The sequence below is a fragment of the Lissotriton vulgaris genome, chromosome 9 (genome assembly GCF_964263255.1).
Source record: "Lissotriton vulgaris chromosome 9, aLisVul1.2, whole genome shotgun sequence".
In the NCBI taxonomy this organism is placed as follows: Eukaryota; Metazoa; Chordata; class Amphibia; order Caudata; family Salamandridae; genus Lissotriton; species Lissotriton vulgaris.
In genome coordinates, this window is record NC_141697.1 from 335,745,455 (window position 1) to 335,761,137 (window position 15,683).

At 42.5% G+C, this 15,683-nt stretch overlaps 1 protein-coding gene across 2 annotated transcripts in view; it reads left to right on the plus strand.

The window, feature by feature from the left end:
- The window catches only part of NRDE2 (NRDE-2, necessary for RNA interference, domain containing), a 183,177-nt gene that overhangs the window by 125,665 nt on the left and 41,829 nt on the right, over positions 1-15,683 (plus strand). For both annotated transcript variants that reach the window (XM_086937672.1, XM_086937673.1), the window contains 3 exons: positions 1,427-1,560; positions 6,014-6,137; positions 7,647-7,822. In XM_086937672.1, coding sequence (XP_086793798.1) covers positions 1,427-1,560; positions 6,014-6,137; positions 7,647-7,822 — 434 coding nt within the window. The remainder of the gene's footprint in view (positions 1-1,426; positions 1,561-6,013; positions 6,138-7,646; positions 7,823-15,683) is intronic.

The window sequence follows — 15,683 nt, forward strand, 5'->3', positions numbered from 1 at the left end:
ATCAGTAGCTGTAGCCCCAATTATTTTTCCCGCTTCTGTCATCAGGATGTTGGAGCACAAAACTCTCCCTTTATTTAGCTTTTTTCTATGGAAAAGTCTTTGAGAACCTTTAAAGTTTGAGTTTAATTGGCACCTTTAGAGACGGTGTGATTTGAGCATTTTCTGACATAAAATTTTGTCGTTTTTTGATTGTCAGACGCTCTTGCTTTTTGACAAGTATTCATCCAGTGGCATACAAAAGGCTATAGGGGATCCTCATCATCTGACACTTACCTTCCGGAAACTCCTTATCTGAGTGAGAATTCTGCCTGAAGAGGTCAGGAGAAACTCTGAGGGGCAGCAAGAAAATTAATCCCCATGGCAAAGAGGAATACCTCAGACACAAGCTGATTTGATTTCTGCCTTTTTAAGAGTAAAAAAGCCGCCTTTTATTTTCCTTTGAAGGGTAAGGGCTTGAAGACAATTACAAATTTAGCAGTTTATTCATAGAATTGGAATAATTATCTGTGTACTTTAGTATAGATATTGAAGTAGTAATTCTGAATTCTGAAACTCTGAAGCATTCTTCAGTCTGTAGTTTTAAAATTCAGCTTTGATTGGTAAAAATACTAGCTTTAAAAAAAAAAATTCCCATCCTTTTTAAAAATAGATTTCACATAAAAATACTGGATATTTGTCCGCGGTGTCTTCAGGTAATCATTGCTATTCACTGCTTAGAGCAGTCATGCAGGTTTCACAATGCAATCCAATTGGATTCGACCCACAGCAGTATGCTTCCGTAAGCCTTGTATCAGCCTTCAAGGGCAAGTGACTCCTTTAATTAGACCCACAATTAGTGTTAAGATTCATAGTATGACCATTTTCTCCAAAACCTGCTGGCACTACAGTGTGGCTAGAATCAGTCTGCCTAGTACTTGTGTTTTTTTCTCCTTTCGAATGTATGTTAAATGTACATTGGCCTCCTGTTGTATGTAAGCTGGTGACTGAAATACCCGCCAATGAGCCCCAGTCCCACAACGGGGTGCCTGACTCTCGAGGTACATTATGTAAAATGTATATAGTGCAGGGTCCCAACGTTTGTCTCAAGAGTACAGCATTGTTGAATGCCAGGGCTGCCGAATACCAAAGCTGTCCAGTTTTGATTTCACCTCATGCCTTTTTCTTTCACCACTCTACGCTCCCTGTATCTCATTCATGACGGTTCTTTTTCACCCAGCTTTCTACCTTTGTCACTGTTTTCCTACTTTTCTATTCCTCCTTCTTTTTCACTGTTTTTACTTTCTCTGGGTGAAAGTTTGAAGATGAAAATAAGTCCTTGTCCTGAAAAATTAGAATCTGTCTCCACAACTTGCACAAGCTCACATTAAGCACTGCCTAGGAATAAAAGATTATCTTCATTGTTTACCTACTTCCTTTGTCTCTGCAGCTGTCTTCTTGCAGCAGTGCCATTTTCTCAGGCAAGCTGGCCATTCAGAGAAGGCTATATCTTTGTACCAGGCCATGATCGACTTCACCTTCTTCAAACCTGACAACGTGAAGAATATGTCTACGAAAGACCAGGTAAGGTCTCCTGTTAATAGATCAGTCAAGGTAACTCTGTGTCCACAAGACACCATCGAAAACTGACTTCAGTAGACAACTTGTTTTTCTGATTTTGCATTTTTTAATGTATACTGTTGGATAGTTTGTTAAGGCAGAGCTGGGCACTGCATTTGAACCTGGCATTTATGTATGAGATATTTTGACTGTACATGTTTGGTGTGCATATTTCACACATTCTTTATCCATCTTTACTTAAAGCACTGTTTTTCTGTGTAACAGTATTGCATTCATAGCACCAAAGTTTATTCCGTTTTTTTATTTTCTTACTTTGGGCATGCTTCATATTTCATATGCTGTAATTGCAAGAAGTATTCCCTATGTAATTAATCCTTGTATTTTTAGTATGTTTTAGACGTTTTTCATAGGTTGTTTGCAGATTTCATCGCTTCGTTTTAGGTCCCTTGCTAAGTATAACGGGAAAGTAGAAAGGGCGTCCTATTCACCTGTGTTTGCCAGTTTACAATCCCAGCAGGGTATTAGAGATTGTATTAGGGATTTATTACTCCAGTGTTTTCCGAAAACACTTACAAAGATCAGAGCACTAGCTATTTCACAAAATGTCTGTCCTTTTAAGCATCATATTGCTCACTGTAAATGCCCCCAGAAGGCATGCAGAGGTAGCAAAAACATTTATTGCTGCTTTGATCACTGGTGCAGTTCTCAGGGACAGCTCAGACATAATGTTTTTTCTGGAAAATGCATTCTTTTTTACTCCAAAGAAACGTGACAGAACTTTACATGCAAAAATTGCAGCCAGCTAGTAAAAATCAAATCCCCTCTTTACAGGGGTCCCTGAATATAAAGCGTCTACAGCAATCATTGGTCTGGATTGACTAAGACAAACCTGTTACATTATTGTGTAGCATAGCTAGCCCACAACCATGTTGACAACTACTACTGGATAATTTAAAGTTTAACTTCATATACTAGCTATCCACACCAAGGATAGACCAAATGATGTCTTACAGATTATCTTTGCTGGCACATTGTTCATTCAAGATTCACTAATTCTGCTACCCAATTTATTTTACACTCCAAATTGAATGAATGCAGAAATCAGCATTCTCTTATTTAAAAAAAATTTCGGTCCGAATGTGGGCAGTGCACTTGTGATAGGCTACTTAGTAGGTAAAACAGTTTAAAACACATGTAGATTCAAGGTGACATGTAGTGTGTGGTTAAAGTTTGTGGTTAACTCTGTCAACGTAACACTTTGTAACTTAGTACATATGAAGTTTAGTTAGTCTCTGTTCCAGATGGCTGTTGTGAAAGATCCCCTACCTTTACTGATTCTTCCAGATCTGTCTTCTGTGGAACGTCCTACCACTGATGGTAGTTGTATGTGTATTAGGACGCTGGTGTGGTCTAGTGGCCGAATTGTCAACGGTGAAACAGGGAAACTACGTTTTAGACCCAACTTAGCCTTTTACAGAGACTGCGTATTCTTAGGCAAACTTCGAAACATTGTGAATGCTTAGACACAGATATAGGAACTACTGTTCTGCGTTGCATAAAATACTAGATGTTAGAGCTGACAGCAGTTAGGGTGGTCTTCCCCTGAACATTTTGCTTTCTCCCTTTCTGTTTGCTGAAATTTGTTACTTGTTGGTCTTAGGACTCTGTGCACTTTACCACTGCTAACCAGTGCTAAGCAGCTTGTGCTCAATCCTCTAGACATGGTAAATTGGCTTACACCCAATTGACACATTTAATATCTACTAAGTAAAGTGGTTCAACGTGAACCCAGGCCCTATAAATACCATTTTACATGTGGGCCTGCAGCACTCATTGTGACTCCTATTAAAATAGTCCTTTAAAACATATTTCAGAACTGCCATTGCAGCCTGTGAGTAATTCCTTATAAAGAACAAAGGGGTTACCCAGTATCCCTCAGAACTTGGGCATATATGATACAAGCAACATTTGGTTCTGTCGGGTCATGCAATTTCTTTTTATGGTTATACACATTTGGGTAAAGTAATGAATCTGAGAAAGGTGCTAGAACACAAACACAACAACAACGTTTACCATGATTTCAAACAAATTAGAAGGGGAGTATTTTTACTTGAGTTTTCAAAGTTTTTGGTTCACAGTGTAAATTACCATAGAAACAGGCTGTATGGTAATTCAATTAATGGGGCGGCGCACGTGAAGGTGATTTACAGTGACATGGTGAATAAAGGGACACGGTGGCGAAATCGGTGTATTATACAAATAAGTGACACAGTCGGCAATGGACATGTATTTACAAGTGAGAAATTTTGAAAAAAGATCCAATTTCATTATGTAACAAACAGTATCTCAAACTCGGGAATTAAATCACATTGATTTGTAAGCTAGGAGACCTATTGAAGTATGGACAGATAAAACCGTCGACGTTTCGACGCTGAGGGTATTGTCTTCTTCAGGACTAGGAGTTTGGACGGACACTAAGTGGGTAGGTGTGTGTTCATAGGGCTCCTTAAAAACATGCGTGGGCATGTGGTAATCTGAGTTAACTCACCTATTCTTCAGATTCCTAGAGCCTTAGGAAAAAGGTACGCCTGGGTTGAGCAGAGTCCAATCAGGCATGATTCTGGCTCCTAGAATTAAGATTAGAAAAGGGGGTACTGTGTGAGGGAATGGATATGGTGAATGACCACGTTGCTCAAATTCATTTACATCATTAAGCTTCGTGTTTAACTGGCAAACCGAGAGGTCACAAAACAATTAATGACATTTGAGGCTGTGGGCAAGGAGACCGCGTCCTTAGTGTGAGGTTCTTGTGGGTTAAAAGTGCCTCGTAACAACAGGAACGTAAAATACCGTATTTACTGAATAACGCAGATCATAAGATTTCAAGACGGCTCAAGTGGTCAGGCGCAATTAGTCTACCACCCACGGAATCCGGATTAAATCATGGCAATACGATAAGTGTGGACAAGAGACCCGAATCTTAGTGTGCAAAAATCATGGGCAATTTATAACGAAAAGCTGGGATGTGCTTTTCTCCGATGAGGACGTACCTTAGATGCTGCAAGCCGATGGCAGAATTCTGTACTCTGTTTGCAGCCGCCGATGCGTTCACTTACATGCAAAGCGGTGCATGGATAAATACGTCACTGTCTAGCATGCACAGGGCTTGTGCAGCAGCTAGATCCGACAACGTCGGTGTGGAAATTAAAGGGAAAACAGACTCTCTGGTTCCGATGTAATTCTGTGTGACAATTTCAGGCTGAATGATGGACCATGGTTCTGCCTGGAATTTATATACTACACTTTTTCAGAGAAGCAACGTGAGCAAGCCAGCTGCTGCTCCGATTTAAGGAATCCATTTCAAACAAATCCAATTGTGGGATTTCATTGCTTAAAGTGAAACAAACGAGAAGATTTATTGAGGGATGCACACCCCTTTTTATACCGAGTGAACCCCAGCTGGGGTCCTTGGTGTCATGAATATATTTGACAGAACACAGCTATGTGTCCCTGACTACATCGTTTGAAGGCTGTCCTCTGGTTTGTTACCTTTTTTGTCCTGAGGAAGACCCGGTGTGATGCATAGATACTAGTACATGATCATTGGGTCAAAATGTCGACGACATCGTTTTATGTCCTACGTCCGCTATCCTGTGATATGAAATGAAGATGTAAGGATATCCCTAACTTGAATCTTTGGACATTAGACCTTATATGTTTTTTCATTGCTTCAGGTTTTGTTTGTCAACACTGAGATCATTTCAGTATTCGCCATGTATATGTTTGTGTAATTCATTGTATGTATTCTTTGTGCTATGGGCAGCTGATCATTAAAAAAAATAAAGTGAAAAGTCTTTGTAGTTTGGACCTGCAACTGGACTGGTCTGAGCCCTGTCAACCTTGTGTTCTTGATCCCCAAGCAGTGCCTCCCAGATCCTTGACCATTTGCTGGAATCAATTGAGTCCATCATGTGAAATCCTGACCCACAATGCTTCACAGTCAGCCTGAGCATGTGACTTTATCCTGGTCTAGCACGACCAGATAACGACAGTTAAAGCTTTCTACTTCCTGATGTTATTTTTCCTTAAACCTGTTAAATTGCATATATCAGGCTGTACAGTACTGATTGGAATTGTGTCGTTATGGTCTCATTTCATTAAATACATTTTACTCAATTTTTCTAAATTGGTGTGGGATATCTCTTATGTTGTGTTTTCACGTTAATACTGTTTTTGTGCTGCATAAATACTTAACACAGTACCTATAAGTTAAGTCTGACTTCTTTTGTGTCAAGCTACTAGAAGTTTAAGTGCTGGTTAAATTAGTGACTATTGTGGTTCACCTTGAAAAGGATTGTGGTTGTTGCTTGACAAGGGTGTTTCACCCCCTAAGTCAAAAACCTAGTTTCTTACACTGGACAATTCTTTTTTTTCCTTTTTCCATCTTTTGCTCCAGGTGGAGTTCTTCGAGCCATTTTGGGATAGTGGTGAGCCACGATTTGGTGAGAAAGGAGCAAAAGGCTGGAACTCTTGGATGCGCCAGAAGGAGAAAGGGGGCTGGGTCGTAGTCCAAAGCCATGGTAACTACTTTTGTTCACATTCATCAGCACTAACGACATTTACTGAACCGCCATTTCTAAAATTGATTTATCGGTAATTCTGATTCATGTAGTGCTACTTTCTTAAATTGGCAATGTCACAGCGTGAAAGGCTTTTTCACTGCCTGAGTGTACATGGAGGAGAATAAAGGACTTAAGAAGAAGAGAGTAGCTCTTAATCAGCAGTGGACATTATTTTCCTAAACGCTCATGGGTAACTTAAAATGTTAACCCTTGTCATTAGTTTTATCTTTCCAATTTTCTTCAAGGATGGATTTACATGCTTAGTGAATGCTCTGGGATGGGTCACTAACTCTCTTGGCCCTTTTATTTACTTGGTTGCATTATTGTAGCAGATCAATAGAAATGTACTGCATGATGTAGCATTTTTTTTGCAGTTTTACTCACTTTTCATCTGCATGGAAATTACTGTGCCACAGCTTGATAATTATGTCGTAATAACCACCAGAAAAAAGCTAAATATGTTGGTGATACCCCTCCTTATGAACGTATTCATCCATCTTTACCACCGGATAGGTAATTTCCTTCAAATTATTCATTGTGCTTTACACTGGTGACTTTCATCATCATCGGGCTCTGTCAGCAAAGTAGAGTGTTAGCATGTTTTTGCATTACTCAAACAAGGACATGCCAGGTTAGATATGCAATTGTAGTTCATCAGGTTCTTCGGTTCCATTCTACTCTTTTTTGGGAATTGAGTCACTAGTAGTTTCATGAGACTGATGATGGGAAGAAAGCCCTTCAATGAATGAAATATTAATTTGATTGAAAATGCTTGAATTGCACATTTTTGTATTATTTTTAATGACTTGGGGAGGGCCTAGGTCACCAGTAAAATAAGAATTTTCAAGCAAGTTCAGAACTCCTTACACCCACTAGAGCAAGGTTAGCAAACTAAGGCCCAGGTGGGTAGGATCGATGCCAGACTTTCAGAAAGTAAATTAGTTTTGATTACATTTATTATACAATTTATCTGGTTATCCTGAAAATAGGGGATGGCTCTGGACACCCATGACGCATGTTATATACCACTCTACTAGAGAGATCCCACCAAAGTTAAACAATCTGCCAAAGGACATTAGGGTAATATATGACAAAGGAGGTTAAGGCCTAATATGATCATAGAATCCTTCACATTCTTCTCTTTGATTTATTTACCTCTGTGCTTCCATTCACTTGTTCCTTCCTTACAGGCCTTTGTAACTTTTCCACCAGCTGCACTGGGAACACTCCTTGTCACAGGATATATCCCATAGCATGAATTTGGAAAGGCTTTAGTGCAAATAGGGAGGTGTGTGGTTACCTAAAATGAGTGTTCCCATGATTGGTTCCAGGAACCTGTTGATCTTAGTTATACTGCTAAGAGCAAAGGTGTTTCTTTGAGGGGCGACTACAGTGATGTTGTGGGCTACTTTTTTATGTTGTGTGGCTGATCTCATTTTTAAAGGTGCGTTTCTTTTTTTTTTTAAGTTGAGGAGGATGAAGAAGAGGTTGACAACGATTCAGAAATTAAAGACAAGACACTTCCCAGATGGCGGATTTGGCTTGATACTGAGTGTTCTCGGGAAACCCGGCACTGGATACCTTGGCGACCTGATACAACCAAAGGACAAAAGGAGGAAGATTGTGAAGACCCTGAGAGACAGGTAAGAATGTAGTATCCAAAACAAGCATCACCAAAGCAATTGGTCTGGCGTTAGCCTCCAGACTGTGGCAATGCTTATTTTGTCATGCTTTTTATAAAAAATGTATTGTCCAGGAAGTTGTCAGTCCCTCATCAATCTAAGCAAAAACATGATATTTTTATCTTAAAGAAGCACACATTGCCATAGTACTCCTTGGCTCTGTAGGGAACAACGTTGTGTGTTCATCGTGGAAGGAAAGTAAGCGTAACTCCTAGTGATTGAAAAAATATTAGGAATGTCCTCCCTATAAAAACAAATCAAGGTGTCATCCTTTCATTGTTTTACATGTGTTCCTTTATTTGTGGATACGCAGTTCAATGTTCTGACATAGATGAAATGACCACTTTATGTAAAAATAACTCTTAGTGAAGTCAGCCAATAGCTGAAGTGAGCTGACACATTGCCCCATGATGCATGCTGGAAAAGGCAAAAAAATGAGAATGACAGACTACAGACTAATTGAGAAAGACTGGCTGAAAATGCCTACAGATAACAATGTTATCCAAATTATTTTAGTAAAATGAAAAGAGCTTGGCTAACAGAGACTTTAAAAAGCCAATAGGTCTGGTATTGGCTGAAGGAAGGACGAAAGGAGGGCAGGGGACAGAAAAGAAATTAAAGAAAGAGCAAATGAAAAAAGAGAAAAGAGAGAGGAATAAAGAAAGAATAAGGGAAGAAGGAAATAAAGAAGGATATAAATAAGGAAGGAAGAAAGGAAGGCAGAAAAAGGAAAGAATGAAGGAAGGAAAGAAGAAAAAGAATGAAAGAAAGCGGAGCGAATGAAAGGATGAAGCAACAAGAAAAGGTTGAAGACAGGATAGTTACAAAGATCGAGCACTTCAGTGAGCTTATATTCATGTGATCTGCTGGTATGGTGTGAAAAAGCAGCAGTGAGATAAACAAAGGCCACTTCAAAGGAATTGACAACAGCATTGGCATGAGGCAGGAAGTGATCAATTTGAAATGTGCCTTTTGCTCTAGTCGAAAGTGTTATGCTATCAAATCAGGCTCTAAAGGCAAATGCAACACTAAAGTAATAATAAAGTAAAAACACAAAACATTGGCACTGAAGGGAACTACCTTGTGTGCAGTTGTATTCCTTGTGAAAGGGTTAAATGCAATCACTCTAAGTGAAGTTAGCCAGTGGCAGAAGTAGGCTGACCCTGTGCTCTGTGCTTTATGCTGTAGTGGTACAAACAATTGTGGAGGAATAGAAACCCCGTGTTAGCCCGTGAATTACTCCAGAAGACTCCTGACCGATTTTAGTGGCCGTCTTCTCACTCCGATACTTGAAAATAAGACTTTTGCAACAGCCCGAGAACCTTTAAAGAAGCTGGACCCCACTTGGTGGCTATCTTTACCGTCATCAACCTACCTGCATCATAGAATCTAGAACCTCCTCCTGTAGAGTTCAGCGATTTTAATGTGTCAGAGCACGGCCGATTGTATTACTTGAGAGATTAACTACACAGGAACCCCTCGGGCCTGCAGCTCCATTAAGACTTTCAGGATCCTGACTCATGTACCGGATTCTGCTTCCATCCCCGATCACATTCCCTTGATAAGATTTACTGCCCCATTTCGCGTCCTTGTCCTGATGAAGACCCTCTAGCAAGGTTCCACTCTATGCCTGCATCAGTTTGGGGAGAAACGTCGACACTCCTTCCTATTTTCAGCCTCTTTCCCAATTTATCATTTGTAATTCTGTTTTTCAGAGGCATGAGTTTGTTTAATCAATTTATGAATTGTGATTTTTAGTTTGTTAATTTACTATTAGCTGTGGTTTATTGAGGTCATAGTGACCATTGTTTTAGTATTTATTCAGTCCCTTCACTATCCAACCACTACCCTTCCCTTTCCATTTCATTAGGGGCACTAAATGTGATCAATTATTGATGTATTTTATGAATAATTTTTTAAGATACACGCTGTGAATAAAAACAATGTTGTTATATTCTCTTTGAATCCATCCAAGTGTTTCTTAATTTATGGTTTATTTGTTTTAGTATCTGGGACCACTTTGTTTGTACCACTTGCTTACCCAGGTCCCAGCGACTCATTGGGTCAACCCGTGTTCTTACAGCAAATTATGCTGTAGTTGGCAGAAGCAAAATGTGAATGACACAGGAACAGACCGAGGGATGAAGAGAAGTGGATGAAAGTCCCTTTATGTAAGAATATTATACATATAACTTTAGTCGAATCAAAAGGTCTTGGCTAACGCCAGACCCAAAAAGTGACTGAACACTATACATTTAGTGACAACATTTCAATCAGAATTAGTACTCTGCTTAACTAGGAGCAACATGTTTGGTAGATTGAGTTTAAAGTTACTATATCTGTTAGAGACATATAGCGCAGATTCCTTACCTTTTAATTCCCCAGACGTCAGACAAGATGCAGAAGATTTTTATTTGAGCAATTCTCTAGCGCGCCGGTAGGTATCGTCTGTCAGCTACGCGTGAAGTTGCCAGCGTCATCTGCGCCGTTGTGACGTCTGCGTCACCTATATAGGCACTACCTTGGCGCGCTGACATCAGTTCTTTTCTTTCCGTGCCAGCGAGCACAGATCCGTGAAGAGAGTTACTCTCTGTCACTTTCTGACAGCCTTTTTCCATCGCTTTGTCGACACCATTTTTGGAGTGTAGGTTTTTCCTGATGTTCAAGAAGACTTCTGTTTTGAAGCCATGCGACGCCGGTCACCGCGCCACGTCAGTGATGGACCCACACCTCGTTTGTCTCTGGTGCCTGGAGTGCAACCACTACTCAAAGTTGTGCTTTGACTGCCAGGCCATGGCTCCAAAAGCTTTGAGGGCGAGGTCCCTAAAGCTTCTTTTAGCCTGGCACTTGGCACCGAGTCGTTCTTCCTGGAGGTCTCGTTCACGGTCTTGGTCAAGAGGAAGGTCTGGGTACTGCTCCGGGAGTCCCAAGTCCTCTTCCTCCCACTCGAAGTGGTCGAGTCGGTCAGGTAAGAAGCACAAGAAACTTAAGAAGTGGAAGCACGCTTCAACTTCTCCCCGTCCAGCGGCAATCACAACAGAGGAGTCTCGGTGCTCTAAGCCTCATCCCTCTAAACCTGCGCCTGGGTTGGCTCCTCGCTTCTTTGCCTTTCCTGGAGTCGGAGCAACCTTCGCCGGCTCAAGGAATTTTATGATGCCACCTCCTCATATTTGGACGGCCTGACCCTACCAGTGCACCTTTGGGCCCCGGAGGCTCTGAGTGGGCTCCAGCACCGGCACCAACGACCCCCCATGGATGCAGCGATGGATCCGGATTGAGGCCGGTTGTACCACTGCGACCTTCCTCTGCGCTGGTCCCAACACCGAGACTCCCGATGCTACAGGCCCCAGCCCATTCTTATTCCTGATGAGCCCGATCAGAACCCCTAGGTTTTAGGTCACTTCCTCAGCCCTATTCTGTAGGGCTAGGAATGGAGGAAGATTGGGAGGGGTCGCTGGACCCTTTACAAGACGAGCCTTATTAAGAAATGGACTGGTATGAGGAATTGGGTGAGGCCAGCGGACTGGATACCTCTCCAGATTCCGGACTGCTTTCTCCCCCTACCGTGGCTATGGAGGAGGTAGCATCATATGCTATGGTGGGGCGAAGGGCAGCTGAGCTTATGGGCCTTCAGCCCTCTTCCATGGTAGTCAAGATGAATATCTTGCCAGAGGTCCTGCAGCCTGGTGTCTCAGCCTCTGAACTACTGCTGCCCTTCAACAAGGCCTTAACTGATGTTCTACTAGGAACCTGGTCCAAGCCCAGCACAGGGGCTTCTGTGAATAGGACAATTGCCTGCTGCCACCGCCCTGCGCCAGGTGACCCAGATTTCCTCACCAACCACCGTACCCCTGAGAGCTTAGTGGTCCAAGCCTTTACCCAAGGCAAGTTCCCTTCCGCACTCAATGTAGAATCCAAATAGCTGTATAGTTGGTGTAAGAAAATGCTTTCTTCCGCCAGCCTTGCACTTTGGTCGGTGAACATCACATGCTTATTAAGCCGTTATTCCCATACTTTGTGGAAAATAGTTGCGCAAGTGCTGCCACAAGTCCTTGAGGAGGCCCGGGCCATCCTCTCCCATGTATTTTCAGATGGGAGAGATGCTGCAAAGTTTGCCATTCGTTGTGGTCTAGACACGACCGAATCACTGGGCAGAGTGATTTTATCAACGGTGGCTGTTCGACACCACGCCTGGTTGAGGGCTTCTGACTTTTCAGGGGATGTCAGGCCTCTCTTATGGACATGCCCTTAGATGGCACCCGTCTCTTCTGTGACAAGGCAGGCATGGTTCTGGAGTGCTTTAAGGACTCACGGACTATGGCCAAGTCCTTGGGCCTCTCAGTGACCACGCATCCCCTGTCTGCCTTCGCCCCTTTCGTGGCTACGGAAGGGGCTTTCAGCCAGGCCAGCCATAACTTAGCCAGAACAACGCACACGTTCAACAACCTCTGTGCAGCCGCGGGTGCGGATTGATCCAACCCCGTGAGTTGGGCTGCCAGAGGTTAGCCACCCCCACTGCCCCACCCAAGCCCCCTCCCCTGAACCCTACAACCTCAGTCTCCAAACCTTCCAGGTCCGGCTTTTCAAGATCATGGGCGGCCAGTCGGTGTGGACGTAACTTGAACAGCAGGGTATATCCCTGGTGGTTCAACACCTGGCATGTTCTCTGAACACTAGGACGGATGAACTCAACCGTTGATGCCTAGCGCATCGCAAATGGCATCTCCATCTAAAGGTGGCGCAAGATCTCTTTCAACAGTGGGGAGAGCCTTGGTTAGATCTGTTTGCCTTCACCAAGAACACGCGATGTCATCAGTTTTGCAAGCTGGAGTTTCCAAGGCAACTCTTACTCGGAGGTACTTTTCATCTCAAGTTGAACTCAGGCCTTCTATTAGCTTTATGCCAATACCACTTCTGCCCAGAGTGCTCAGGAAGGTCAGGAGCAACCGGGCCCAAGCCATTCTTGTGGCTACGTTCTGGGCATGGAGAGTCTAGTATTCTGAGCTTCTCCAACTGATCATCGATCCTCCTATCAGGCTACCCCATCGGGAAGATCTAATGTCACAGCAGAAGGGGCGATTCCTCCACCCGAAGCTGTCAACTACGCCTTCTTGCATGGAGATTGAGCGGTGGCAGTTGATAGCATTTGACCTTCTTTCCAAAGTCTGTAAGGGTATTTTGGCAGCCAAGCGTCCCATCTACCATGACCGTGTACGCCTGCTGGTGGAACAGATTTGTAAAGTATTGTACAGAAAGGTCTATTTATCCTCTTTCTGCTTCCCTTTCTCAGGTTTTGATTTTTAATTTGACCCTTACCCAGCAGGGCTTTGCACTGGGCACTCTCTAAGAGTACTTTTCTGCCCTGTCTGCTTTCCTGAGGCTGCCAGACCAACCCGCATTATTTAAATCTTCCATTGTAAACAGATTCCTTTAAGGACCTATATATATGTTCCCACCTTCCCCTTTAAATATGCCTCTGGGGAACCTTAATTTGGTTCTCGCTTTTCAAATGTGTGCTCCATTTCAACCTCTGCACAATTGCCCTCTCTGGCTGCTTACTATCAAAACAGTTTTTTTATCAACAATCACATCTGCCAGGAGGATGAGTGAATTGAAGACTTTGTCATCCAAGCCTCCTTTCCTGACCATCTTCCCGATAAGTTGGTACTACGCACTATGGCATCTTTCTTACCGAAAGTGGTAACACCGTTCCATGTGGGGCAATCTTTCACCATGTCCACTTTCTACGCTCCTCTGCATCCCTCTAAAAAAAAATAAAAGAGGAGCGACTCTACTGTCTGCACCCAAAAAGAGCTTTTTCGTTATACATTAACAGCTGTGTAAAGAGTTCTGGTGGATGACCAACTCTTTGTGAGGTATTTTGGAACAAAGAAAGCTTGTGTGGTGCAGAAGAGGACTATCTTGCAATGGGTCATTCTCTGCATGAAAATTTGCTACGCTCTGGCCAAAAAGCAGGCTCCTGAAAGCTTAAGGTGTCACTCCACCAGAGCTAAGGCTGCTACCATGGCATTTCAACTTGGAGTTCCAGTCTTCGACATTTGTCAGGCAGCAACGTAGGCCTCCCTGCACACATTTACCAAGCACTACTGCCTGGAAAGTAAAGACCGCGGGGATGGCCTTTTTGGCCGCTCTGTCCTGCAGGACTTCCTGGTCTAAATTTGTCTGCAGTCCCTCTGTCGGGAATGGTAATGCTTGGGTATCCATTCAAAGGTAAGGAATCTGTGGCTAGATGTCTCTATAAGATGGCCAAATTGCTTACCTTCTGTAACGCCTTACCTGGTAGAAACATCCTCCCTGCACTGCGGACAGGCTTTTTGGGTTAGAGATTATTCCTCGTAGGGCCCTAGTTGTTAAGAAACACACTAACATCAGTGCCCTTCATGGCTCCGTGCTTCTGGCGTGAAAAGTTGTGAAAAGCAACTGAATTCAGTTTGCCGAGGTGCTGCTTATATAGGTAACACGGACGGCACAACGGCGCAAATGCTGCCAATGACGTCAGGCAGATTCGACCAACGTCACCTACTGGTGTGCAGGTATATTGCTCGAAGAAAAATCTTCGGATCCAGTCTGACACCTAGGGAATTAAATGGTAAGGAATCATTGGCTAGATCATGTCTCTACCAGAAAAAGCGTTACCGAAGGTAAGTAACTTGTCCACCACATACTGCCAATCTACCTGCCTCTTGGTGCTCTTGCTGGTCCTATTGGTGGAAGGGCATTCTCCTTTTGTAACTTAGGCAGGAATGTTTTCTCTCTTACTTTTGGAGTGGGAATTGAGTGGCTTACACTATTTCCGATTTGATGTAGTTTTACATTTTTCATTTTGTTTGTATGGTAAGTATCCTTGCTCTTAGTTCCTGTCTTTTGTAAAGCGAGGATAAGACCATTAGGCCAAGTACATTTGACATGTACATAAAATAGAAGTTAAATACATTCAATATACTGTTAGTCTACTGTGTATAAAACAGTGCAAATGAAGTTATTCTGTAAATCAAGTTATGTTGAATACCTCTGATCTCTGTTTCATATGAATGTAAAAGCCCCTCTACGCACTGAGGCAAAGTCTCTTGTGTAAAGAAGCTCAATTTCTCAAGTCAAAGAAATTCCATTGTTTAGAAAGTCTTCTATCTCCTGATAGAATCAAAGTAGAACTGGGATAGGTGGGTGGGTCTTAGGTAATGACCAAGTAGCTGAACCGGAATAGCACCTACTGTGTGCGATACAGCTCTCTGGAAGGCAATAGATTATTTGGGATGATTTCACGTTATGACAAGAGTTTTTATTGCTGAGCAGATGTCCTCAGCAGGGCTGTTTTACTGTCATTAGTAACATACACTTGGAGATTGGAGGCTGGAAAAAGATGGTGGAAATTGACCTACGCAGTCAAGAGAGCTGTTAATTCTGATGAGACTTGAGATAAGCTGTGTATTACTTGTTGAAGTCTTTCATTCAAAATATTACTTACGGTATTTGATAAGCTCATGTATGTAAAATAGATGGCTGTACATAAAATGAAGACTAAATGGAGTCCCAGCTATGCTGCGCATAAAGATTCATTAGCGCAAAACTCACTTGAAGTTATTAGATTGCTCCTTGTTACTAGTAGGCTGTTCCAAGATAGTGTTCTACTGTTAGGCTATGGCCTGTGTTATGTCAAGTTTGAGACTGTCTGAGTTTGAGGAGGTCAGGTAGGTTGTGTGTACATTCCTGTGTGCAACTCACAGGCTATTTAATTAAATTCTAATTTTGATTGGGAGCTAATGAATAGTCTTTATCTATATCAGTTGACCAGAAGTGAAAT